The sequence below is a fragment of the Centroberyx affinis genome, unplaced genomic scaffold, assembly GCF_046629955.1.
Source record: "Centroberyx affinis isolate AG114_WGS23_722 - 3 ecotype Tasmania unplaced genomic scaffold, CSIRO-AGI_Caff_v1 ptg001396l_1, whole genome shotgun sequence".
Taxonomy (NCBI): domain Eukaryota; kingdom Metazoa; phylum Chordata; class Actinopteri; order Beryciformes; family Berycidae; genus Centroberyx; species Centroberyx affinis.
This window is the reverse complement of record NW_027279878.1, coordinates 48,767-75,099: the sequence shown is the minus strand read 5'-3', so window position 1 is coordinate 75,099 and position 26,333 is coordinate 48,767. Positions and strand designations below refer to the sequence as shown.

Genomic DNA, 26,333 nt, shown 5'->3' with positions numbered 1-26,333 from the left:
GGGTGTGGTTTGTGCTTTCTTTGATATTTGTGCATGCGCACATGTGCGAATGGTTAAATCACTGAATAGTGGTTTATGGAGTAAGTGGATTACTTTCTTACAGATTATGAACTTCTGGATTTCAGTGTATGACTATTCTTATACAACTTCCCTCCAAGTTCAAAGGTTGCTGAATATTTGGTATGACACGCCGGTGAACAGAGCAAAACTTTTAAAGAAAGGTATGACATCTAGCTTGAATATTGTTTCTTCCACATTACCAGAGTTAATTTTTTATTTCAAATGTTTAATTCAAGACCTGTTTGTTGGATTGTTTCTTTTGCTTTTTTTTTGCTGTGCATGTCATATAATTTGTATGGTGACGAAGGACAGTAGCCTTCTATGCAGGATATAAACAGAGGGTTATGTGTTTTTTAGATAGATATATAAAATGGCCATGCAAAATATTTTAGCTGTTCTATATCACAGGAAATTACTGTCATTGTGTCATTTTCATCTCTTTCATTTCTACTTGTGAATTCTCAGACTCAGGGACATAGCACTAAATATAGTTCAAAATACGCAAACAGTGATAAAAACCACAATGGCATCATGATAGCAGCCACAGGTTTCTACTCTGCAGTCCTCTACAGACACTACAGCCCTGTAAAGTGTGCAGGGCCTCACTAATGTAGGCAGATTGTGGGGAGTGGGGGTAGAGAGGGAGAGGGACCTCCTCAGTGGCAAGTTCTTTATTCAGGGTGGACATATGTGATCAAGTCTTTTAAAGGGCAGCCAATTAGACATCCTGATTTACCTGGGACAGTCTCAGTTTTAAGCGTTGTCCCAGCCAAATTTCTGTCAAATACAAATGTGTCTCTTCTCCCAGAAATTGCCCAATTTTAAGGAATTACTGTACACTAGGCTTTATCTAGCATTAGATTAATGTGTATGGGAAGGACAGATTTAATGGAATGGACTGGCAGTACAGCTTTCTGTTACAGCTAACTAGACTGGATCTCTAAAGACGTGAATGACATGCACATGTGTGTATGTTTACACAGGTGCATGCTGTTTCCAAATGTAAAGCTTTTTGTCTTCTAAGAAGTTCATCTATAACTCCAACAACATGTCCTGTACTGCTCACTGCTGGAACCTGGAAATGAGCCAATGAGTTCTCAGGGTACCGACTAGGTCCCACATACTCTGCATGTGGATTTGTAACATGAGTTATCTATTAGTATCAAATGATAACAAGCTTTATTTGAATAGCACTGTTCAAAAAAGAAGTAAACACTGTATGAAAAACATTCATAAAAAAAGCACAGCAAAACAATCAGAAAGTCAGACATAAAAAAAAATCACAAAGGAATCAAATAGATAAATCCAGTTGGTAAAGTTTGTGGAAGATTGATCTGTTGGTCAACTTACTCATTAAGTTTTGAGAACATAGACACCAAAATCAATCACGTATCCCCAGTAGATCTCCATTCTAACACTTAACGTAAGATTTTAAAGTGAGATCATCTAGCACTCTCAACATTCCTTCACTTATGTGTATTGGGAAATAATAAAACTTAAATATCTCAAAAAGTATAAAAATGTATAGCTTAGAAAACTCTAGGAGCAGATGCAGTGACAAAATCTGTAGCAATAGTTATGAAATGTTAAGTAGTGTGCTCGCCTTGCAAGCACACTACTAGACTATTACTACTATTACTTACTACTACTATTTAGCTTTGGAGCGGCAACAAGTTCTCATTTTCTCACTATTGAGATAATGCGTGTCACATACGAGCACTCAACATAGCAGTTGGAATTGGCATACCAATACTGTTACTAATGAGGTGCAGAAAATTTGAAAAAAAAAAAATAAATAGCATCAGGCTGAACTGTGTAAAGGAATGCTTGAGTTTTTGTTTCTTTCCATACACATTGTGGCTCTCAGTTGTGCTTTCTCATTTTCAAATCAGATTTCAGTGTTAGTGTAGCAATGGAGAAAAGGCATTCCTCCTTGTGAATGATTATCCCATGACCTAGACAACTGCCCCAGAAACATATATCTTTAAGGTGACCTGTAGGAAAAATCAGCATGGATACTAAGGTTAACTAAGGTTAGCTATTAGAGCAACCTGTGTCCCTCCTTGGTTAACACTACCCAAATTTAACTAAAAATTTACTATGTCAGTTGTAAAGGACACAATTCTTTAACTGCATGACCTGGGTTATTTGTGTCCAAGAAGTCTCCTGTGTAATCAGTCACAAAAACGACAATGTTCAAACAACAAACTGCTTTACAGGCCCTAAATTCTCTTGTTATATTTGCATAGTATTTGTATGTAATAATTGATAAATGCAGTATCATGAAAGATATACCCAAGTGTTGCTTTATTTTTGCTACCAACATTATCACTGGTCTACAACTCTACTGGGATCTATTTTATTGTGACTTAGATTTGGCTAGTCACTTATTAACTTAAGTGACTCTCTTATTAACAACAAACAGGAACAGCTATACAAACTGTCATCCAGCAAGAGCGTTTACCTTTTGACCATAGGCTGAACCTGATTTCATCATCCAATCACATGCTGACATCTGTGGGGTTTCTGATACAACATGTTCTTCCTTTCTGTTTGACTGCTCAGAGCTTGTAAAGTACTTTTTACTCTACAAGCGTATTCACGCGAAAACAAACTAAAAGGGCTAGAAAGAAGGAAGAATAGACAACATTCATCTATCAACCTCTTTTTCCCTGCCAACAGATGGAGCATGTCTCTTTCCCAGCCTTGTCCCGTGTTGCCATTTGTGGTGGCACCCATGGAAATGAGATGTCTGGCGTTTGGATTGTGAGAGAAATGCAGAAACAGCAGGTAGATAAAGTTGGATCAGTCTCTATAACCGCAGTCATATCAAACCCACGGGCTGTTGAAGCTTGCAAAAGATACACAGAAACAGATCTCAACCGCTGTTTCACCGATGCCTTACTCAGGTGAGTAGAAATGTAAAAACAGTACTAAAAGTACAGTTGATTAAAGTAAAGATTTTTAAATATTTTCATGCCGAGGACCCATAAACATTGACATTTGGTTGATAATCCCTGCATCTGAGATTTCTGCTCAATAACATTGCACTGCGCTAACTGTAAACAGTAAAATGAAACCCATTCTAAAACTGCTGTATGAGCTTTTTTTCATATCCTGAATTTGGAAATATCTTGAATCTTCTGGCCTGCAGTGCCCCGATAACAGATACCACACCCTATGAGGTGAGGCGAGCCCAGGAGCTGAATGCTCATCTTGGGCCCAAAGGGAGCCAAGAGGGCATGGACCTGGTTTGCGATCTCCACAACACCACTGCCAACATGGGCTTGTGCATCATGTCCTACACCTTAGACTGGATCAGCCTGCACATCTATAAACATATACAGGTAAGAACTTCATGATGCAATGATTCCTTCATACAAACTGAAAGATGAATATTTTAGAGAGTTAATGTGAGTCATAGTGTTAGTTGTAGTTCTGCCTGAATTGATGTAATTATATGAATCCAATGCATATTCCTGTTTCTGTTGTTTAGTTTTGTTGAAAACTGTTTGCTTAGTTTTATTGAAAATGTTGCAGTTCACTCATATGCACAATTGAGATGATCTCAGTCATCAACAACAAAATGTCTAAAGTTAATTTATTTTTATGCACAAAATAGCTTTTAACCAGGAAGTGAGTGAGTTGCAATTTGACGCTATATCTAACATGAACAAAATATTTCTAATCAGAATGGCAGCAGTGAGGTATGCTGTGGGGTAAAGAGTTCATCTGTTGGGTTTTCAGAGGAAGATAACCTCAGCGTCGGTGAGATTAATCTGTTTGGATATGACCCTTCCTGAGGCTTACTCGCTAGATTCAATGGGCAAGCATGGCTTCTGTAAGTATGTGTGTGTGTGTGTGTGTGTGTGTGTGTGTGTCTGTCTGTCTGTCTGTCTGTCTCTGCATGAAAATAAGAAATATATATATATATTTTTGTTATATGAATGTCCCAAAATTTATGACAATAATAGATCTCAGAGTTGTTTGTCTTCTTCTCCACAGCAATAGAGATTGGACCTCAACCTAACGGAGTGGTCAGAGCTGATATCTTTAACTTGATGAAAGAGGCAGTGGACCAGACAATAGATTGGGTTCAGAGATTCAATTCTGGTACACCAACAACCTCCAGCTAATATTTAGTCAACACCTATAACAGTGTAACTGTGAGCCTTGTTGGTATCAGTACCAACATTATTTATACTGTTCTTTTCCTACAGGTAGTACTTTTGAAGGGGGAGAAGTGGAAGCATACGCTTTAGAGAAGAGTATAGACTATCCAAGAGACCCTGAGACCAAGGAGATTACTGCTATCATACACCCCCAGCTACAGGTACAAGGACATTGCAGTATTCATTTCAGTCATTTGACATTTACCAATACTCGGGATTTGACGTCACAATCCCTTGTGCGATAATCCAAGGAGAGCAGTCATACAGAAGCCCAATTCAGATGTCAAACAAATGATGTACTAAACCACAAAAAGTGACTATAGAAGACATCAGGCTACACTGTCATATGTCATAACGCCCCCTCTTGATTTTGATAGCAACAACAACAGGCTAATTGTACAACACTCAACTCTCTTAAGAATAAATATACCAGCAATACTACTAACAAACTGAAATATAGGGTTAGATGCATGCACACACATATACGCCTATATTTAAAGGATACAACATAAAGTGGTTGCAGTTACATGTGTATATTTATATACATCAATTAAAGGCTATAAGCACTGAATTTGGGAGAATGTGGTTATGTGATTATGTGTGACAAGAGAGGGAATTATATGTATCTAAAAGCTGCCCTGGTGCATTTACTTCTTCACTTTCTCTGTCCTTCCCCTTCTCTCTCTCTGTCTTTCTCCAGGATAGGGACTTCAGCGTTCTCCAACCAGGTGACCCCATATTCCTGTCACTCTCTGGAGAGACTGTTAAGTACGAGGGGAAAGAACTCCACCCGTTCTTTGTGAATGAATGTGCGTACTATGAGAAGAAGATTGCCTTCCATTTAGCTCGGAAGATCACTCTGACCGTCCCGTCCATAAATGTGAAGAGGGACTGAGAGCAGAGAGGAAGAAAGAGAACAAGATGTAGAGATTTTGGATAAATATAAATCACAGAACTGCAATAAGTACTATACAATTGTAACTTTTCATATTTACAATCATGTCAGGATTACTGTACATAGATTTACACAAGCAAATGTGAAAAATTATGTAATGACAATTGAATGCATATCACTGTAAATTAATCTAATCTCTTTACACTGTTACAAATGTAGATCCAATACACCTGCATGGTTGATTAACTGGCTATATGGATATAACCAATAAAACACTACAATTCACTTTCCACTATTATTGATAGTGTTTTGACTTGACTTCGATCCTCATCAGGTCCAAACATTTTACAAATTCACTTCCAGTGGAGCCACTCTATTGCCAACAGTATAGGTTTAAAAATAATCTATAGAATTATAGTGTATCGATTGGCTAGCTTTAGTCTTTCCCTAGGAAGCATAACACAAAAGTTCAGTCAGCAAAGATTTATTAATACAGAAACAACTAAGTACAATGTGCTTTGGGATACATAGAAACATTTAGAAAAGCCACTGAGTGTATAAACATTAGACATGTAACAATATGTTGTGACAGAGAAACATCACAATCTGTATTCTTGCACTGAAAAAAGAGTTATAATTTCATGCAAAAGTAGCATGGAATTTATCCAATTTCTCACTTTATAGCCCCAGTCCACAATTCATTAATCCATGTAAATGTAAAGTATATTGATGTAGATTAGTGAGGATTTGCACATGGAAATTAAGATTTTGCAAATTCCATAATCTATAATAATTCAAATTATGGTCTGTTATACTAAAAAATAATAAACATTACCAATGCGAACGGACATTTAACAGCCTTAAAATAAATGCAAAACTCATATTTAGCTAAATGTTGTCAAGCTTTGTTTCAACAGCTCAGTCAAGTCATTGATGAAACTCAGCTGTACAGGGCCATTGGCTACAGCCACTGGCAGACAGATAACTGGCTGCTATCTGGGTTAGAATAAATTCTTAGGCGTTTCAAACTTGGTGAAAATGAATTAGGTATAAGAAATATATAATGGCAGTAGATACAACAATTTGGGGCTAAAACATCTATTAGAATTTAAATCCTACAAGAGATCACAGGTTTGCTGGAGTGGCATCAAATCAATGTTGTTTTTTTTGATTGTTTTTTTTTTTTTTTTTTACATTCAAATGAACATGTATAAATATGGGTGACAATCGCAAATCAGTGGTTACATTTCAATGAGTGACATTTAGTCAACACATACCACAGACTGAAATAAAAAGATTACCACAGATATGACTGAAATGTCAGTAAAAAAGGCATGCACAGCAAATGCTCTACAATTCAGATTGCACAAAAATAAAAATGCACAAAACCAACAACAATTAAATAAAATAGGCTTGTGTAATATATTCATGCAATAATACAGCGAGCTGTCCTGACTTAGATAACTCTGCCGGTTTAATATTTCTGCCAGTGCAAGTTTTCATCATCTTTATAATCTATAATTGAATAAGGGCAATGTGGTGAGAGGCGGTAAGCAATGGCAATGGCAACAGAAACAAAGGCAATCAAATACTGCACACCAAGACAGTAACAACAGACATAAAATGATCCATAACGTCTGTGTGTTAAAATAGGTTATAGGTGCTAAAAAAAACCACAGGTGATATACTGTATCACAATTGAAAATGTATAAAATGAGAATATCAATATTTTGTAGCAAATTTGTGTGATAGTAGTTGCATCCAACCCCTATTAAACAGCACTTATGATCATTAGCTGCAGACTGGTGAGTTTGTTTTGGCCTTTAGGTCTGTAGATGATCTGTGGTACTGAGGGACTGTCCTGGAAACCATTTAAACGTTATTATAGAAGAGATGAAAAAGCTATAATAAAAAAACCTTCGAGTCTTGTCACGTCATTAAATCGATACCCTCTACTGAACAGAAACCCTATGTAAAAAAGTCTTTCGACCAGTAGGCTGTTTTTAGGCATGTTGTTCAGAGAACAGTCTCTCTCTTAGGCTACCCTGTATGCAGTCATGCGGGTGTAGCTCTTGCGGTGACTCCTGGCCGCCCAAAGGAACAAAGCAGCGGCCATCATCTGCAGTGGGGAGGAGATGAGGGCGAGGTAGAGGGACCAGCCCAGCGAGCTGTCCACCCCATCCGGCGGCGGAGAACTCCGGTGGAGAAGGTCCATCCCCGCCAGGAAGCAGCATACAGTCCCCAGAGAACACAGACCTGATGAAGAAGAGGACAGATGTAAAGTTGTGGGCTGCTGTTGTAAAATCATACACAGTTGTGTGTAGAGCTGCAACGATTAATCGATTAGTTGTCAACTATTAAATTAATCGCCAACTATTTTGATAATCGATTAATCGGTTTGAGTAATTTTTTGAACAAAAATAAGTCAAAATTCTCTGATTCCAGCTTCTTAAATGTAAATATTTTCTGGTTTCTTTACTCCTCTATGACAGTAAACTGAGTATCTTTGGGTTGTGGACAAAACAAGACATTTGAGGACGTCATCTTGGGCTTTGGGAAACACTGATCGACATTTTTCACCATTTTCTGACATTTTATAGACCAAACAACTAATCGATTAATCGAGAAAATAATTGACAGATTCATCGATAATGAAAATAATCGTTAGTTGCAGTCCTAGTTGTGTGCCAACTTAGCATACATTTTGTTGGTGGACACATGAAGGAAAGAGGATGAGAGAAACTGAGTGTATTTTTGTGCATGTCAGCGAGCATAGGGAGGTTATGCATGCATTTCTCTCACCTGCCAGAAGATGGAGCACTCCAACACCCAAGGTGGGGGTGAAGCTACGGCACAGGCAGGCACAGACCCCAATGAGGCCGCTGAGGAAAACCAAGGCCAGTGACACTAGGGGCAGGAGAAACTGGCACCTCCACAAGTCTGCTCAAAGAGACACAATCAAATGAAAAACCCTACATTCAGACAGAATGATAAAAAAAATAATAATAATTATAGGTGGTGTGAATGGATGCAAAGTCAATGGAACTAGGTGAAGCCAATCAGCTTCAAGCAGGACTGTATCTAACCAGCAGGCACAAAAGTATTACAAATTATGCTATTATGTATAATGCTGAAGCATAGTTTCAAGGAATCTACATTTTCACTGTCATTATCACTCCTCACCTTCTTTAAAAAAAAGTCAAGAAAGAGGTCAACCCATACCAGAAATCATAGTTTAGCTCTGGCTGCTTTCTGTCAAGTAGTGTCAAACATGCTTGTGAGTCCTCGCACCAAGTTCACTTGCTTATTATACAAGTCAAGTAATCAAATTCATGCATGTAGCTTCCCATCTGAACGTGGGGTAAAATTAATGTGATTTATTCTATTACTAACATTTAATGAAAAGAAATTAGAGGCCAAGACTGATGGGCAATATTCATGACAACCCCCCCCCCCCCAAAAAACACACAAAAAAATGAGTTGATAAACAGAGGGAGGGGGAACAAAGTAGACTCACATGTCCTCAGCAGATCCTCTCCACTGTCATGGTTCCCAGGTTCTTTGAACTTTGGAAAAAACTGCTGAGGAAGAGTGAAGCTCACACACTGGGTCACCATCTTGGGATCTGCGAGAGCGAGCCAAAGAGTGCTCAAATTCAATTGGGCAGCCATCAACATTTACCAATACACAGGATGTGATGTAAGCCAACATTAAATTTACTCAACATTTGAGGTAACGTATTGTAAAAACTGCAGTGATGTAACATTGTGAACAAGAATTCATACCCGGCTCTTTGAACCAGTGTGAATGGCCCGGCACCAGGATACACCTCCACCACAGTCCCAGGGTGCCATTCAGACGGAACATTGTGTCGCTGTAAGCCCTCTCATCAAACTCTCCATTGCTGAACTCTTCACGGAGTTCAGAGGCATTGCTTGCTTCATGTTTGACTGGCAGACTACGGTACTGATACCAGTGTTGGGTTCCCACTGCCACAGAGAGGTACACAGTAGCCAGAAGGCTCAGCACTGAGCCAATGACCAGGGCCGTGGCATAGCGATTATCTACCATGATCTAGATGAAGGAAGTTTGACTGGTGTGTGTGTGTGTGTGTGTCTAAAAGGAGAAAATGTTTTCTGATGTAGATAGGCTTTCACTCCTGCACGTGTGTGGGATGAAAGCTAGGCTCTATGGTTACAAAGGAGCAGTTCACTTGGCACCACCAGGCACTCTGGCATGTCTGTTAACTAATATCAGGCAATATGATGGTGTCACAGCATACCGGCTTGGCAGTCTATTTAACCATACTTCTTCGACTGTACTGCATTTGTGTCACGTTATCCCAAGCTGAGAGGTTTCACTTGTCTCTAACGCCGCTCCACTTCACTGCAAAGCATCCTCGTTCACAACCTACATAAGAGAATAACAACATACAGTAACGAAAGCCAACACTAGTTTAAAATAGTTGTTAGTTACAACCTCTTTAGCTGCCTAATTAACTTCGCTGTCAAGTTAAAAAAGATGGTAACATTAACCTATTGCTAGAATGTTTTATTAACTAATCATAATAACTAGCTAGCTAGCTAGTTCAGCTGTGTAGCATCTTGTTAGCTAGCTAACGCTACCTTGATAACACTGACTGACCATACAGTTGACCTGAAGCGTTATCTTTGAGCAGCACGTTGGTTGGATAGTTAATGATACATTTTACTGGAATCTAACTATTCTAGGAACAGTCGCATCATATTTATGTCAAGGTACTCTTACCTCATCGTTAGCGAAAAGTTCATAATACCGTAATTTCTTCTTCTGTTTTTTCTCCGGCAGAACTCCTCTTCTTCTTCTTCTTCTGAATTTCCGACAGACTGGCTGCTTTACAGCATATTGCTGCCTCTCACAGGTCGGGATTAGATTGCCTTTCGTAGTGACTATTTCCATACGTGTAATCCTGTCGCGGCGATGAATTCAAGGACTGCTTTCACAATCCTTGACTGATTCTCGGTAGGATTCAGCAGGCTTTTCATTGAAACCGTCTTCGTACCCAGATGTGATACTGCATCATATAGCCTTTCTCTTTCTTCCATGTAACATGTGCATTCCATGAGTAGCCTAAGTGTTTCACAGTTTGTTGTTTTCTGCAAGTTCCACAGAGTCCATCTTCATGTTTGCCCATCTTTGCCAAGTCCCATGCCAGCCCACAGTGTCCCAGTCTCAGTCTAGTCATAACAACTGTGTGCCTTCTCTCACTCCCTAAATAACAATGTTCTTTCTTTACACTATTTTGTATAGTGAAGTAATGACGCCCCTTCTTTTCATTTTCCCACTCTTTCTGCCACACAGCTGTTATATTTCTCTTAATAATGGATCTGTACTCATATGTCCCAATGGGTACTCTCACATCTATGTCTCTCTTCAGTGCCTTTTTAGCTGCCATATCAGCTGCCTCATTCCCTTCCACCCCCACATGAGCTGGCACCCAAAGAAACCCCACCGAATCTCCTGCCTGCTCAATCCTATATAACAAAATCAACAGCTCCACCACAAGGTCTGACCGGACTCCCAGCTTGCCTTCCCTAAGTGTCATCAGAACTGAAGCCGAATCTGAACATATGACTGCTCGCCTCGGCTTCACCTCCTCAATCCACTGCAATGCCCATATTATAGCCATTAGTTCTGTTGTAAAGACTGAAACCCCCTCGGACAGTCGTTTGTATTTTATAATTTCCAAATCTGGAATGCAAAAGGCAAATCCTGATTTTCCAGTTTTGGGGTCTTGGGCCCCATCTGTATAAATTTGGAGATAATGTTCCCAGTTATTCTTTAGCCTTTCCCACACTATGTCACCATATGCAGTATTATCATGTTTTCTTATTGTTTCTAAGACACTGAAATCTATTTCTGGCGTGGGTAAAATCCATGGTGGTACAACTGGCCAGTGAATTATAGGAGCCACCCCTACCTCTCCCAACTCCAGCCGTTCCATCTCTTTATTTGTCTTGAAAATGAAACACTCCTTCACTTTTGCTCCGCCCCATTCCCATGCATTTTCCAGAACTAATTTTACTGGGTACTCCCCTTGGTGTCCCCTTAGTTTGCTTATATACTGCATTGCAAGTTTTAATCGCCTAATTCCCAGTGGAGTTTCTCCCATTTCTACAAGTAAAGCTGGAATCGGGGTGGTACGGAGGGCCCCACAACATATTCTGAGTGCCTTTGCTTGTACTACATCCAATTTCTTGGTAGCTGATTTGGCTGCTGTTCCATAACATAAACACCCATAGTCTAATCTTGATCTTATCATTGCTCTGTAAATCATTAATTCTGTATCCTGGCCAGCACCCCATGTACTTCCTGAGAGGGACCGCATTACATTTATTACCTTTTCACACTTAGTCACAATGCTGTCTATATGCTTTTTCCATGTTAGCCTTTCGTCAAAGTGCACTCCCAATAATTTAACTTCTTTTACCCTCTCAATTGCTTGTCCATACATACACAGACCCTGACATTCAGTTTTCTTATTACCAAACATGACATACTTAGTTTTTTCTACTGATATCTTAAATCCCCACTTGCCTCCCCAATCAACTATTTTATTTAGAGCTTCCTGCATTCTCTCAGTTGTGTGTTTAATATTGCTACCTCTTTTCCAGATTGCTCCATCATCCGCAAACAAGGAGAAACCAAAACCAGCCCCAATGCCTTGAAAGATGTCATTAATCATTACGTTAAATAGTACCGGGCTAATTACACTTCCCTGTGGTGTTCCATCCGGCAGAACTCCACCTCCCTCTTCTTCTTTATTTAACAGTAGCCGGGAAACAACATGAGGTGCGCTACTGCCACCCAGTGAAAGTAATAGGCCTACTGATAGACAGGCAACATGGGCAATAGTACCACTGATAAAATTAGGAAAACCCTATCAAACTCCCTTAGAGACTTTACTGTAAGACTATAATTGTTATCGAATTTCATCTTAATCTCCATTCATTTTATTGCGCAATGCTATCATTGACCACACACACACACACACAAAGATTAGCAAGGAACATAATCGAATCAACATTTTTATTTATTTATATCACATTAAAAGGTGTAGGCTTTACAACATTTAGATATAAAACACTGAAATGAGTTTATGCAAATTATTTCAAATCTTAAACAGTACAGCGCATACCAGCAGTTCCAAAAGACATTCGAAGAAAAACAAAAAAAACTCATGCATCAAAGTATGCATGGTTTGATCCTACAACATATTTCCCTGATGTGATTTCCAGAAGAAAATAATAATTTTTTTGCAGAGCAGCCTGTTAATGATACTTTGGCAATGCTTCAGTTGGCAATATTCCCTTCAGGCACCAGCAATAGCAAAGGCTTTAAATAGACCAAAATGGTATCGGAATCACCGAGGTAGAACCATCCATGATTGATGTGATAGTTATGTTAAAAAAATAATTTATTACTGCACCACTTTTTAAAAAGACAGATTCTATCATTGATGTCTAATCCCAAATGTTAAAATTGTTATGGGATTAGTTAAGTAAGCAGCATAGTTAAGCCATGTAGGCATGACTTCCGCCATATTGCTTACATCAATTCAGCTTCTGAAAATCAAACATCATACATCTAGTTAAAAAGAAGTGCTGATTTGGGACTGGACATCAATGAGTAGTGCAAATTGATCCCTTTTGTGTGTAAACTTATCACAACAAATCATCTTTAATAAACAGTTTCCTCTGCTGTCGGTAGTCAGATTTGACTGTTGCGTTCAGGATGGGGGTGCTAGTAAACTCCACAGTGCACGGTCCTGAGGTACAGGGCGCCCCTTCCAGCTCTAGGACAGTCACATTGTTGGGTGCAGCTGTGCTGAGGATGCTGGCAGGCACAAAAAGTGTTACCTGAGGGCCTCGGCTGGGCCAGTACCTTCCCAAGTTGAAGCCATTAATCCAGACCTGCCCCTGCAAAAACAAATTAATCAAAGTCAGACTAATTGGTCGCTTTCCATTGAATTTAAGAATAATGCTTTGTTGTATCAGATTACCAAACCACATCTAAAACATTTTGTTAGCCTCAGCCAAGAGGCAAAAGGGAAAACTGTGAACTTAACTGCAGTAACATGAAACCGTAAATGTAAACACTTAGCTAAGGAAAACATTTGACAGCCCTCTTAGATAAATCCCTCATGCCAGGTAAATAACTTGCTGAAGTGAGACACTTAAAGTAACATGTACTTTACCAGCACCTTTTCTGTTTTTAGTGTACTTACAACCATGAGTTCATGCACAATCAGTCATTGAGATTAGCTGCTCTAGGGATCCATGGCCAGCACAGGCATTTAGGCTTCCCCCCTCTCCATTCACTATGTGTTCATTTTAAAAAGCTAGGCTAAAACTGGCCTCCAACCCAAGTAAAAATCTGTTATGGGTAACATGCCTTCCTCCAGTCAGGGAGTTTAATGTAGGTGTCCTGGGGCAGGGCTGGGATGCCATCAGGAATGATAAAGCTGCCCTTGTAGAAGGCTGGAGGGGAGAGAGTGACAGGCTGAGGTGCGTCTGTTGCCGTGGGCTCCATTTCCTCAAGGACGCCCTGGCTGATTGCTTCATCAATACTGAGACTGTAGATAGTCCAGCCGGTGAGCAAGTCCTTCCCCAGAGTCATGTTGGACACCAAGCCCTGTGCAGTAAAGAAGAGTAATGGATAAACAGCACAAAAAGGGGGGAGCTCAAACCAAGTAGGCTATATCAATTATTTCTCATAAAGCGTAATTAACACTGACATCCCACCTTGTCTTAAACCATAAGAAGTGTTACTTCACAATTCAGAATAACGTAATGTTATTAGGTTGTAGTTTAATCTAGTCTTATTCTATTAATTCACAAAATAGGACATTCACCATGAAATGTGAAGTTGTTTTACAATTGTTGCACAACCTGTATTTGAACATCAATAAAGCCTTGTGGTAAAGACTCAGAACTTGGAGCAGGCACCTTTCAGCTGTTTGTTGTCACAACATTACTGTAAGTGATACACAGTAGCTTTAAAAAATTAAAAGAACCTTAAAGTCATTGATGTCTTTCCCGTAGTTGACTCGGCCCATATTCTCCACCAGTATGTCCACCTGACTGCCAGCATTCCCCGTCACATTGACAGTTAAAGCTTTGTTCCTTTCAAGGACCCCTACTGCCACCTTGAGAAGAAATCAGCATGATTATGTGGGGACATCTCTAATTCACACCAAAAATAAATCTGACTTTGTTGACCAGCACAAACGTAAAAACCGTAAAACCGTAATGAAAAGACATCCATTACGTCTTGAAGCTTAGTTAACTGATAGGTGCCGTCTTTACAGTTTTAACTGATTGACCAATGGATAATGATGACAAAACTTGACATCAGACCAAGAGGGAGTGTGCGTGCAATGGTGTAGAATTTCCAATAAGTCACAGGAAGTTGTGCGTTGGCAGACTTACCCCGTCCACCGACACATACGCCCTGTCATGGACCCCATTCAGTGGGGAAGACAGAGGAGTTAGTGTGCTGCAGTCGACAGGCAGCTTGGTCCTGTAGAGGACAAACCCAAAGGCCTACAGCCCAGAGGGAAAGGAGAGCAAGCAGATAGATAAACAAACTTACAATGCTTACTGCAACACTTGATAAAACTAAAATTACTTCTTTATTACATTAAAAGAGAAACATATTAAAGTGTACCTGTTTCAATTCAATGAAAGTCAGAGGATATGTGCTTGTGACCGGACCGGAGAAAGACAGTATTTCTATGGCATCTGATACCGTCTGGAGCTGCAATGGTAGAGAGCTGCATTTTATGATTTATTTTTTATGTGCCCAAACATTTCACAACACTTTCTCAACAGTGAGTTGTAATATGCTACAGGTAATTATTTTATTAAGTGCCACAAAGTATAGGCTTTGATTACTTAACATAAGAGGTTATGGAAACGTAGTGTCAACTGAGTACCTACCTTCTTCATTTTAACAGCTCCATATGCATATTTTGGAGTTGTTGGTGGTATTGGTCCCTCCGGTATCTTACGGTACTATTCAGGGAAGACACAATAGTTACAGCAATACTCATTTTAACAATACTAAATGTTTTATATTCCATCTATGGTTATTGCATATTGATAATGCCCCTATCAAGGTCTCTCTCTAAGATAATTTAAGTGACATTTATGTGAAAAATTTGAAATTATGCATACCATTTTGATCACCTCTCGAATGGCAAAGTACTTGTCTGTGAGGTCTCCTGCTTCTGTGAGAGGGGCATCATAGTCGTAGCTGGTGGGCTGTGGAGAATATGGTGAATTGGCACCTGAGGGCATTAAGAGGCAATCAGAGGGTGAATATTCTCCTCAGGTTATCATCTTGGGGAAGTTGGAATCAAGTGGCTCATCATCTCATTAAAACCTGTCTGTTGAAGGGCACTCACCATTCCAATATCCAAAGTTTGTTCCTCCAATGAACATGTAGCTGTGAGGAAAGAGATGTTATTGATTTTATATTTCAGAGAAATAGAGGAGAAGTCTCTGCCTCTGTCTGCCTGCCTGTGTCAGTAGGTCTAAACCTCTCCTAGGAATGTGTAGACTCACAGGTTAACATTTGCTCTCAGGACCAGGATCTCATTGAGGGACTTGGCCACGGTGGCAGCGGACACTACTGAGTGGTGTCTGCCCCAGTTGTCCAGCCAACCGGCGTAGAATTCAGAGTTGACCTGTAATACAGCAGGCAACCCTATTAAAGCCTTAGGTAAAACACAGTGTAGTGTCAGCATCAGAGTACAAAATGTACTGAGGGAAATGCTTACCAAAGGTCCATGAGGTTCAGCATGTCTCTGTGCGTCAAAGGCAGCGGTTACATTTCCACCTAATAAACCCAACAAAGACAAGCACACATGCGTTTGAACACACAGCTGCCGTTAAAAACCTCCACATGACTTTATTCTGACTAACCCAATATGTGACAATGAGTCAACACAGCGCAAACCAGGAACTGAACCACTTTAATAACACAAAACATTGAGACTAATAATGTATCTCATCTATTGCTTTTTTAACAACCCGAACTGAGGATACCCAACATATAAACACATCCTTACCGTAAACACTGGCTGTTACAACCTTTAACCTACAAGTTCAATTCTCCATGGTTTTCTTTCAACAATAAACATGAAAATCACATTTGAAGTGTAAGTGAATAAGTGCACTCTTGACTGAAAATACCAGAGAATCAGGTAGATGTGATAGATTACAATACCAGTCGAAAATGAGGGGAATTTGCATTGCCATGGTGAGATTATTTTACCAGAAATGATCAAAGACTCATCCGGCTGACACCTACCGGGCCCAAAGTCGACGGTGGCATAGAGACCTTGTATTGAGCCACACTTGAGGTAGCCTAGCCCAGCTCCATCTGTGGTGAACAGCACCGCCTGCTCCCCGAGGTGGGACCGGAAAAGCTTGGCCAGGTGACGCATATAGTTGTAGTCACAGGCGAAGTAGCTGCCATATTCGTTCTCTACCTATCAAAGGCAGAAATATCAGGAGAGAGGAGTTATTTCAGTGTTAAACATTCCGTGAGGTACTCCATGGGGGTAAAAACGCATGGAAAATCATCTCCATACTTACCTGCACAGTGATGATAGGACCACCGTTCTGATAGAGAAAAGGCTTTATCATAGGCAGTAACTTCCCCATCCACTTGTCCACTGCTGCAATGTAATCTGAAATACATGAATTACACATTCCAGCATGCGACTGAGGCAAGGCTTTCTGTACACTTATCCTGTTTATCTTTGATTCTCACCTGGATCTGAAGACCGCAGCACAATGTCCGTCTTGTTGAGAAGCCAGGCAGGCAGACCACCCTAGATAACAGCAATATTTAAACAGTGTGAGCAGGTTTTGCAGTATAACTTAATATAACAGACTACTGTGTAAAACGTGCAATTGAATTTAAGACTGATTTACACTGATTCTTGTACTCAACCTACTACTAGCCCATAACAAGTGCAGATCATCTCCACTACTTTTACTGAACAATAAAATTAGACCATTAGTCTGGAGTCAGTGCACGAAAAAGATTGAGATATAATCCATTTAACTCCATTAGAGTTCTTCTAGTTCATCCTTGTATGTGAAACTGTCTGAAACAGTTAGAAAATCACTTTGCAGAGATTATTAACATGCATCATGTGGCTCTTGGTAATTGAATCCAGCATTGCTGATATCCTCCCACACCGATATCAGCTGATATCCTGTAGATTTGTATCAGTGTACTCCTAACTACAGGCTAAGAGTTCAACATTTTCACTACTTTCCAAAATGCCTTGAAAAGCTCTGAATGCCCCCACACATTAAGCAGTTAAATTCGCAGACACTCTCTCTCACCATGTCCCACTCTGCACATATGTAGGGACCAGGCCTGAGGATGACCAGTAAACCAATATCTTGGGCCAGCTGAAGGAAATGCTCCACATCCCTGTCTCCGCTGAAATCGTATTGGTCTGGAGACGGCTCATGGTAGTTCCAGGGAATGTACCTTCCAAGTGAATGAAGAGTGAGTGTTTTCCAAACATACACTCAAGTAATAGATCTACCTCTTATGGCACAAGACGCTAGGAGTGTAATGACGCTCTGCTTGCAAGTGAATTAGGAAGATAATGCTAACCTAATAGGTAATTAAATTATGAATTTTGTAATCCAGTTGTAGTTAGTTATCCCAGATTATGGTAATGATTCACATGTTGAGTCTATTTCTTGCCATGCCTCATCATTGTATTCCAGCATGTGATTTGTTATTTATCAGTTTATTATGGTAATGATTCACATGTTGAGTCCATTTCACATGTTGAGTCTATTTTTACCATGTCTCATCATTGTATTCCAGTGCATGATTTGTTAGTTATCAGTTTAGTAAGTGTTGTTTATGGGATACCTCTGAAACTCTTTTAAACGTATTTGTAAACCCAAAGGAATGTGAAAAAATGTCTGTCACCCAAGACATTCTCTAAACTAATTTTAAAACCATTGTCTTGATCAGTTGTTTCAAGTGTTGTATGGAAGGCAGTTGGAGCATGGCACAATCCCAACGGCCCATGATTCAATCAATGAACAAAACTCACACCAAAGCGTTCAGAGAGTGCACACGGGGTAAACGTACGTCTGAATGGCATTCAGTCCTGCCATATACATCTTGAGCAGACGATCTTTCCAGTAGGCTCTCGGGATCCTGCTGTAATGGATGCTCCCAGATATGTAACAAAACTCTTGCCCATCTTTCTGAAAGCAGTCGTTCTTGTAGTCCACACTGAATGAACGGGGCGCCCCAAGCTGATGGTCAACACAGAGTCAAAAACACAATTTGGCCATAGTGCACCTGCATTTGTGTTACAGTGATCTTCATTTATAGTTAAGTCAGTCTATTCGGTTTCATTGTTTGGTTAAAGGTTTATGTTTTAATGACACAGGGATGGTATCTCAGGTGACATTTGGGTGTGTTATCCAGTCCTGCCAACCTTGCAATAACAGTCTAACAAATGTTCTCAATAATGCTGCAATGTGAGATACAAACCCACAAGTGACACTAAACTCAAGTTAGGACAAATGAGTAAACAAAATGGAAAGCTGTGAAGTTACAGCTACTTTACTTTGTTGTGTGGCATGGGGCTGCAGCTATAGCAATCACAATGTCGGAGAGAGAGAGAGAGAGAGAGAGAGAGAGAGAGAGAGAGAGAGAGAGTATAAAAACCTTTAGAACTCATAGAAGTACTTACTGAATTTCCAAGGAGCAACACCAGCATGGTTCCAACTCTGAAGAAAAACATGGTGAAGCTTGACCGCGGCGTGCCGTCGCGTTTCAACTTTATATTTAAATTAGTGTATCTTTGTACATTATCTGGACTCTGTTGGCTGCTTCCCACAGTATATTATGATGTTCTGAATGAGGAATGAATGTGGCATCATGAGTTACGGAAGTAAAGTCATGTGATACAGCTGCTGCGGCAAAACAATTGTTAATCAGTAGGCGGCACTGTTACGCATTGTATTATTTACCGACCACTAAAAGCTTACAAGAAGAAGACAAAAACGGAAGTGTCGCGCGCCTTCTACGCAACACACATCACGTTGCTGTAGTTACACGTGGAAGTGGGTGTCTGAAGGCATAACTGAAGTTTAACAGCATTATTAGATTTATGCTGTGTAACTTACGCCGTTTACTCGAACAACATGTCCGCGAAGGAAGAAGATGTGCCAAATGCAACGACCGTTCCTGAGGAGGCACAGGAAGACGACAAGATCCAGCACCGCGAGCCGAGTCCACCGATAGTCACACGTACTCGTAGCGGACGCAGGGTGCGCACTCCAGCCGCGCTTCTCGACTCGGAGGTACCAGGTCCAGTGAAGGCTCCCAGTCGACGGACCAGGCGGTCTGTTCTGCAGGAGCAGCCGGGCGAAAACACAGAGTCAGAGAGGAAGCCCGAGACTCCAGCGGCGGAACGCACGAATGTGCCCGCAGAGCCCACACCAGTACCGTGCATCGAGTCTAAGCAAACGGGAGTGTGTTCAGGACCCGAAGAGACAGACAGGGCTAACTGTGAGAGAGACTGTCACCTTTCTAGGTCCACACCTGTGGAAACGGCACCCGCACGTCCAGACAGCATAGCCAAGAAGGATCCTTCACTGTCAAGTGGGAAACAAAATCTGGTTATTCCACTGGGGAAACCGAAGTCAGGAAGAGTATGGAAGGACCGCAATAAACAAAGGTGAGGAAGTCACCACCTGTGCGAACATGGCAGGGGGAGGTAACCATGAGGGCTGAAAGTATGCAGGTTTCCATTCCAACCAAACGCTATATCAGCCATGGGCGTAGGAAGCATTGAAAATGTGGGTGGGGCAATCTAATGGGGGGTCTAGGGAAAATTTTTAACAGAGTAGATGTCAGTTCCTGTATTCTGGTGCCTTTTAACACGTGGTTTGATACTTTTATCTGGGTATACTAGCATGAGAAAAATTATGGGTACATTTTGTAATTTCATCCAGAGGAAGTGGTTGGCCCCAGATCACATATTTGAAGATATTAAAAAGCTAAAAGTACAGAAATTGATTCGATGACTAATTCAGAGCCATCTTTAATAATAACCACTCATTGTTTATTTAAACTTGAGGATCTCTTTATGCTTGCATGCAATTGCAATTTCTGTTAAATGAATTTCTTTAATGTTATCAAATCAATGAGTAAAGTGGAGAGGACAACTGTAGTCAAAGTGCCCCTATGCGTTCTCTAATAAACTACATTCATCTTCAAATCATTTCTACTAGTATGAAGAATCACCAGGGGTCTCATTTATAAAACAGTGCGCAGGATCCATACCAAAAGTGTACGTGCGCACAAAAGCCGAAAATGGCGTGCGCCCAAAAAAAATCAGACTTATAAAACCGTGCGTACGCACACCTGCAGGCAATTTTCCCTTTATAAATCACAATCCAACTTGAAATGTTGCACACGTGCACGAGCCTCATACTCCGCCCCTTAACTCCCACAATTAACCATAGATGGTCAATTAAACGCCCTGAATGAATACTGATGTGTATGTAAATATGTTTGTCATACCATTCTCCCGTGTGAGAAAATGGCAAAGCACGAGTCAGGCGGAAAAGATACATTTCCCCGGTGGCCTCAGTTCGGGCATCACCAACCAGAAACAGTTTGTTGAGAGTCAAAATGTCACAGCAGCAGTTAATACTGCCAGCTCCGGGAGCCAGACCCTTTATAAAACTTAAACTAAAAAATAAATTGTCCAATATAAAGGTTGACGCCGGGGTGAACAAGAGGAGGGCTACGCCTGGCACCGGCGTCCCCAATGTGCCCTGTGTGTCATAACGCATCATTATTTATTACCATGAGACATCCAGTCCAATTGCCTAACACCTTGAATTTGTCGGATTTAATTGTGACAAACTGGGTCTCTGCTAAAAGACTGTAATGTACGTACTTGAGACTAATTCACACCATGTCAGCCTATAATTACATATAGATGCTTTTTGGGCAAATGATTGGGTTTGGAACTAAAGCAACAAAGACACTATTTAGTTGTAGCCTAGACGTTCTACCGACAAGGACTATTATTATTAGAGGGGTTTCTAAATTGATGTGGAGTCGGCCTGGAAATTAAAGTGTAAGGGCCATTTTTTGCTTTATTTTACTACTTCCGCCATCTCAGTCACCGTTTCCCACTGTCTCCAAAATGTTCGTACGCATGGGTCAGAGTTAATGTACAGGTGCGCACGTTCTCCCATCAAGTTTGTTTTTTATAGATCACAACTTTTGCGTGGGAAGTGCCGTACGCCTCTTTCAAGCCCCGTTTTGTGCGTACGCAACGTTTATAAATGAGACCCCAAGACCTGAGGCCATGGGCCAGCCAGGCTTTTATTTGTCAAAACGGGGAGCCCCTGGCCATTACAAGGGACTCGGCTGTTAGTTAGGCTAGCTGAAGTTGCAGTAGTTCACTGCAGTGATGGCATTGCTTGCCAAGGAACTGATTACAGAAGTCCAGAGGAACCCAGCACTGTTTGACAAAGACCATCGCCTCTAAAAATGTTGAAAAGAAACGTGACATACGGGATCGGAACAGCTCTTGGGATTAGCGGTTACAGGAGACTTTACTCTTTGATCCACAGTAGATGTGGTGTGCAGAGTCACCTACTGGTAAAGAAATGAATAGCTTCACTAAACAAAGCACAATAATGTTATGAAAGTGCCATAAAAGAGCATTATTATCTGCCATCTCCTCTCTCTTTTGCGGCAATGCATGAACCCAAATCCTTCGGCTATGTCGTTATTTACTTTAGCGAGCGAGTAAAGTAAAAGCACGTCAAATCATACTCCATTTTTTTTTCTCTGAATATTCGGTGGCGATATCGTTGTAGTGTGAATGCTTGAGCAACAGCATATCGTTATAGTTTATAGTTATCTTTATAGTTGTCGCTCTAAGTGTGAATGGGCCTTAACTCGTGTTTATGTGTGCGTGCTATGTGAGAATCTGCCTTAGTGCAAGGTAGCAGTGAAAACGTGGTATGGAATTTAATTGATTTGGGCATTCTCTCAATAAGCAAGCGGAATGGATTTGATAATGAAGCACTGACACAGCGCTCTGAAAAGAGCGCAGAGTGGATAGACCGATGCACTGATTTTCGACATGGTAAAAGTGGGGGGGTCTAAACTAATAATTTTAAAAAATGGGTGGGACTTGTCCCACCCTCATATAATAGCTGCGACGCCCATGATATCAGCTGATTTCACTAAGTAGAAGGTGGGTTAATCAGTGAAATCACCTAGGCACATGGTTACCTATATGGTGTTAATCTTTTTTCCTCCCTTCATTAAACCATCCTTCACACTACAGCCTAGGTACTCAATTCTGGTCCTTGAGGTCCGGTGTCCTGTAGGTGTTTGTTCCTCCCTGATAGTTAATGAGCCTCACCTGATGTCTGGTAGATACAGACCAGGTGGCTCATTAACCACCAGGGAGGAACAAAAACCTGCAGGACATCAGACCTTGAGGACCGAAATTGAGTACCTAGGAATAGGGGAGTGGTTTTTAACCCTGGTCCTCAGGGCCCAGAGTACTGCTGGGTTTCTATCCTTCCAGGTAGTTAATTGAATTCACCTGGCATCCCAGGTGTAAAATAGTCCTTGATTAGATGGGTTGAATGAAAACCAGCAGGGATCTGGGCCCTGAGGACCAGGATTGAAAACCACTGGGATAGGAAACCATGTGCCAACAAGCGTTGCGAGTATGCAGGTTTTCAATCCAACCAAACACTACGCCAGATGACAATGATTAGCAAACCTTCAACCAGAGAGGAGGAACTAATCTGTGAAATCACCTGTTGTTGAGTTTGGCTGAAATGAAAACCTGCAGACTCTTACCCCTCAATGGCACATGGTTGCCTACTCCTGCTTTACACAACAGTTTGTCTTATAAAGTGTCTTGCATTATCCATTACCCCAGCCAAATATGACCTTGCCTCCTAGGTTCTCTGCACTGGTAAGAGATAAGCCATTGCGCTCTTCTTGGGACAAAAAGATGGAGGCCAAGCGGGAGAAGGAGCTTGTCAAAAAGTATTCTTTACAACTTAAAGAGGAGAAAGCCAGAGAGAAGGAGGTAGGCTATATGATGCACATTGCTTTGATCCTTACAGTACATCCGCACTTGCTTATTCCATATTTACTGCTTTAATAGGAAAAGAGGAAAAGGCGAGAAGACAACTTGAAGCGGCGTGCTGAGAATGAACGCAAGGCAGAAGTTGTGCAAGTGGTAAGTAAACTGTGTTTGTACACACAAACAAGCATTGTTCATGAAGTCAAAGGCCCCTGGGTACACAATCCTAGACAACATTCACTCACCCAAACAGAGATACAAACATTACACACAAAATCTTCAAGTCAGTCTATGAATAGAGTAAAATACTGTGTGCGTTTTCTTCATGCAGTCTACAGAAAATATGTGTGTATATACTTTATTATACAGCGTTCAGATTATATCATATTTGCATTGCAATAGCCAACTCCATGACATTGGTAATAGCAATACATTTTCAACAGTCTATGGATGGAATCAATACTTGGATGCTTACTGTATTGTACAAGATGTAGACCTACAACACACTGGCTTAACAGTACTTCATAAGGATGATAATGACATAATAACAACAGAACATATGGATCCCATCAGCACCTGTAAATAATTTAAGATGATGGCTACATGACATTCGCACTGCAGTACTGCATGAGGGTTAGAAAAGACGGAAACAACAGAAAAGACTAGTTTCTGACATGTCAGATTTTACTCATAGAGGCATAGGCATCTGAGGTATTCTTATCTAATAGTAGCTTACCTGCCTGCCTTTGCCATCCCACTAAGGTAAATATTTTGTTGTAAGACGTTTCAACTTAAGAGTTAAATCAATTACTCTTTACAGACAGCAAAGCAGTTGGTATTCTGCATTCTTCTGGGTGCTTTCAAAGTTGTCAGATGTAGTGTTTGTGAACTAGAGTTGGAACAATTACAATTTTCTGTAATTGTCAGTTTTTTTCCCCATTCCTGGTCTGTCTTGCTGGAAGGCTTAGGATATTGCCTGAAATTGTTTGAAAATTTGCCTAAGGATAAAACAAATCAAACTGTAACTGTCTAAATGGGGTGCAGTCATCTGAAACATTGTTAAACCAAAATAGCAACAATTGCTTTCATGATGGCATATTAATTGTACCCATGTCAAATAACACATGGAGTGTTGTTTGAGACGCACCCAACCACAGTAAGCTTAGGCCAATAAAAATAACAGTTTTTCATTTAAAACTGTTAATGCATTTCATCAAAATAGACAGAATGCCTAGTTCAGAAAAACATGCTATTAAAATGTGAGTAAACGTCAGGCCTATTAAACAACAAATGGGTATATCAATCATGAATTTGAGACTGGCAAAATTTCCACAACATGAAGGGCATATTATGATTAGATTATGTATTTTTGAGCCAAACTAAGTATCTTCTATTATATTATTTTCTTTTCATTTGTAGATTATTAGGTTCTTAAAGGAAACTGGATTTAAAAATAAAAACAACTACACTGTAGATTTGTTTCTTTTTTCCTAAACAATTATCACTTTGCCAATGAGTATACATGTAATAAAAAAAAAAATGTTTCCATTCATAATGGGAAAATTGTAACAGATGTTTTTACAAAGCAAGTTGCAGGAGTGTTGTTTTTGTGTCCAGACTTTGTACAAGAATAGAAATAATCAAGTGAAAATGTGATTTTATGATCAGAGGCCCCTGGTCTTTGCCTTACATACCTGGTGGTTAATTTGTTATTGTACACACATACGCCTGAGCACACACACTGTCTGTGATTTGACCTTCCTCTCACTATGCGATATGTTTTCTCCTGTCTTGTATGCATCACAGATCCGGAATACAGCAAAGATCAAGAGGATGAAGAAGAAACACCTGAGGAAAATTGAGAAGAGGGACACACTGACTTTGCTGCAAAAGTCACAGACCCCAAATCAAAAAGCCAGAGGAAGCAATTAGGGTGACCATGGTTGTGATTTACCTTAAGAATGGACACATCCTGAAATATAAAAATAAGCTGCTCAGTACATTTTGACTGTAACACTGACTACGTATTCTATCTGTGGACAGGTTGACTGATATGGAAAAACTCACAACAAGCAAGAACAATGTTGTTGCTTTTTGATGATGAATTTACACATGAACCCAATAAAATGTGTGCTTAATAGACAAATGTTACTTCATTGAAAATGTTCAAAAACAGATGATACACACTGCACAACCTAGTGTGACTTAATGTCAAAGCAGTATGGTTTATATCTGGATCAATCAACAGTTCAAACTATGCCTTAAGTGTTTGTTATTGAATTTCATTTGTAGTTGTATCTTCATTTTTATCATCTTAAGAGTGCCTGTAAAGACACAATAACACGTTTTTGCAACATCAAATAATATACAAATAAAGGGCGAACTTTGTTTAATTTTGGATTTTCTATTCAATACCAAAAAGTATTCAAACCTGATTAAATTATGGCTTGTTTGACTCACTGTATGTGGTTCATTGAGTATCACAAAACTGTTACTTGTCAATTATAAATGAAAGTAAAGTCTAAGCTTTCCAATACATGCCATGCTAAATAACAGAAAAATGGAAATGAAATATCAAATTTACAATGTCATGCATGCAATGTAAAAATACATCTCAGGTTTCAATATATCTTTTAATATAGGCATAGTGTGGTTCAAATGAAGCCCCTGAATTAGCAGATACAAGTGACACTGACTTGTGATGTGGATAAACTTTTACTTAACTTTAAAAACACTTAAGGGGGAAGTTAAGGGTAAATTAAGAAAAGACAAGGCTCATGGGTTAATTGGGTTAAAACAATTCTGAACAGCTCCTTGTCCATAAACTTTGTCTGCCACTTATCAAGGGTGAGTTATTTCATACCAATTCAGTTCAATTGCTTTATTGGCATGAAAGTTTACAAACAATGTTGCCAAAGCATGAAGGTACAGAGTGTGTGCGTGTGTGTGCGCTGGGTTAGCACTCCATCATATAATGACTATGGGTTAGCACTCCATCATATAATGACTATCAGTACTCATAACAGTT

The 26,333-nt window shown here is 40.1% G+C and overlaps 4 protein-coding genes across 6 annotated transcripts; 2 read left to right on the top strand and 2 right to left on the bottom strand.

Moving 5' to 3' along the window:
* LOC139649782 (N-acyl-aromatic-L-amino acid amidohydrolase (carboxylate-forming) B-like) lies at positions 1-5,372 on the top strand. 2 transcript variants are annotated; one of them, XM_071526282.1, is made up of 8 exons: positions 1-80; positions 159-221; positions 2,743-2,969; positions 3,215-3,407; positions 3,808-3,901; positions 4,066-4,173; positions 4,281-4,393; positions 4,933-5,372. In XM_071526282.1, the coding sequence occupies exons 3-8, from the start codon at positions 2,743-2,745 to the stop codon at positions 5,125-5,127; spliced, it is 930 nt and encodes a 309-aa protein (XP_071382383.1). In that variant the 5' UTR covers positions 1-80; positions 159-221; the 3' UTR covers positions 5,128-5,372. The 2 variants fall into 2 exon arrangements, with proteins under 2 accessions (XP_071382383.1, XP_071382384.1); XM_071526283.1 differs by lacking the exon at positions 159-221 and having other exon boundaries at positions 77-80.
* Positions 5,373-5,615: 243 nt separating this feature from the next.
* cldnd1b (claudin domain containing 1b) lies at positions 5,616-9,978 on the bottom strand. 2 transcript variants are annotated; one of them, XM_071526269.1, is made up of 6 exons: positions 9,895-9,978; positions 9,410-9,537; positions 8,913-9,116; positions 8,645-8,752; positions 7,930-8,067; positions 5,616-7,383 (listed from the first exon to the last, which is right to left on the bottom strand). In XM_071526269.1, the coding sequence occupies exons 3-6, from the start codon at positions 8,992-8,994 to the stop codon at positions 7,163-7,165; spliced, it is 549 nt and encodes a 182-aa protein (XP_071382370.1). In that variant the 5' UTR covers positions 8,995-9,116; positions 9,410-9,537; positions 9,895-9,978; the 3' UTR covers positions 5,616-7,162. The 2 variants fall into 2 exon arrangements, with proteins under 2 accessions (XP_071382370.1, XP_071382369.1); XM_071526268.1 differs by having other exon boundaries at positions 8,913-9,537.
* A 2,226-nt stretch (positions 9,979-12,204) lies between these two features.
* On the bottom strand, positions 12,205-19,109 carry glb1 (galactosidase, beta 1). The gene is made up of 16 exons (XM_071526255.1): positions 18,917-19,109; positions 18,304-18,473; positions 17,532-17,682; positions 16,948-17,008; positions 16,770-16,864; positions 16,483-16,663; positions 15,950-16,008; positions 15,735-15,856; positions 15,575-15,615; positions 15,345-15,457; positions 15,108-15,182; positions 14,836-14,925; positions 14,598-14,711; positions 14,183-14,314; positions 13,561-13,800; positions 12,205-13,085 (listed from the first exon to the last, which is right to left on the bottom strand). Exons 1-16 carry the CDS (start codon positions 18,965-18,967, stop codon positions 12,831-12,833), a joined length of 1,950 nt encoding a protein of 649 aa, XP_071382356.1. The 5' UTR covers positions 18,968-19,109; the 3' UTR covers positions 12,205-12,830.
* Positions 19,110-19,232: 123 nt separating this feature from the next.
* ccdc86 (coiled-coil domain containing 86) lies at positions 19,233-25,752 on the top strand. The gene is made up of 4 exons (XM_071526256.1): positions 19,233-19,906; positions 23,179-23,308; positions 23,387-23,461; positions 25,112-25,752. Exons 1-4 carry the CDS (start codon positions 19,371-19,373, stop codon positions 25,235-25,237), a joined length of 867 nt encoding a protein of 288 aa, XP_071382357.1. The 5' UTR covers positions 19,233-19,370; the 3' UTR covers positions 25,238-25,752.
* The last annotated feature ends 581 nt before the right edge of the window (positions 25,753-26,333 follow it).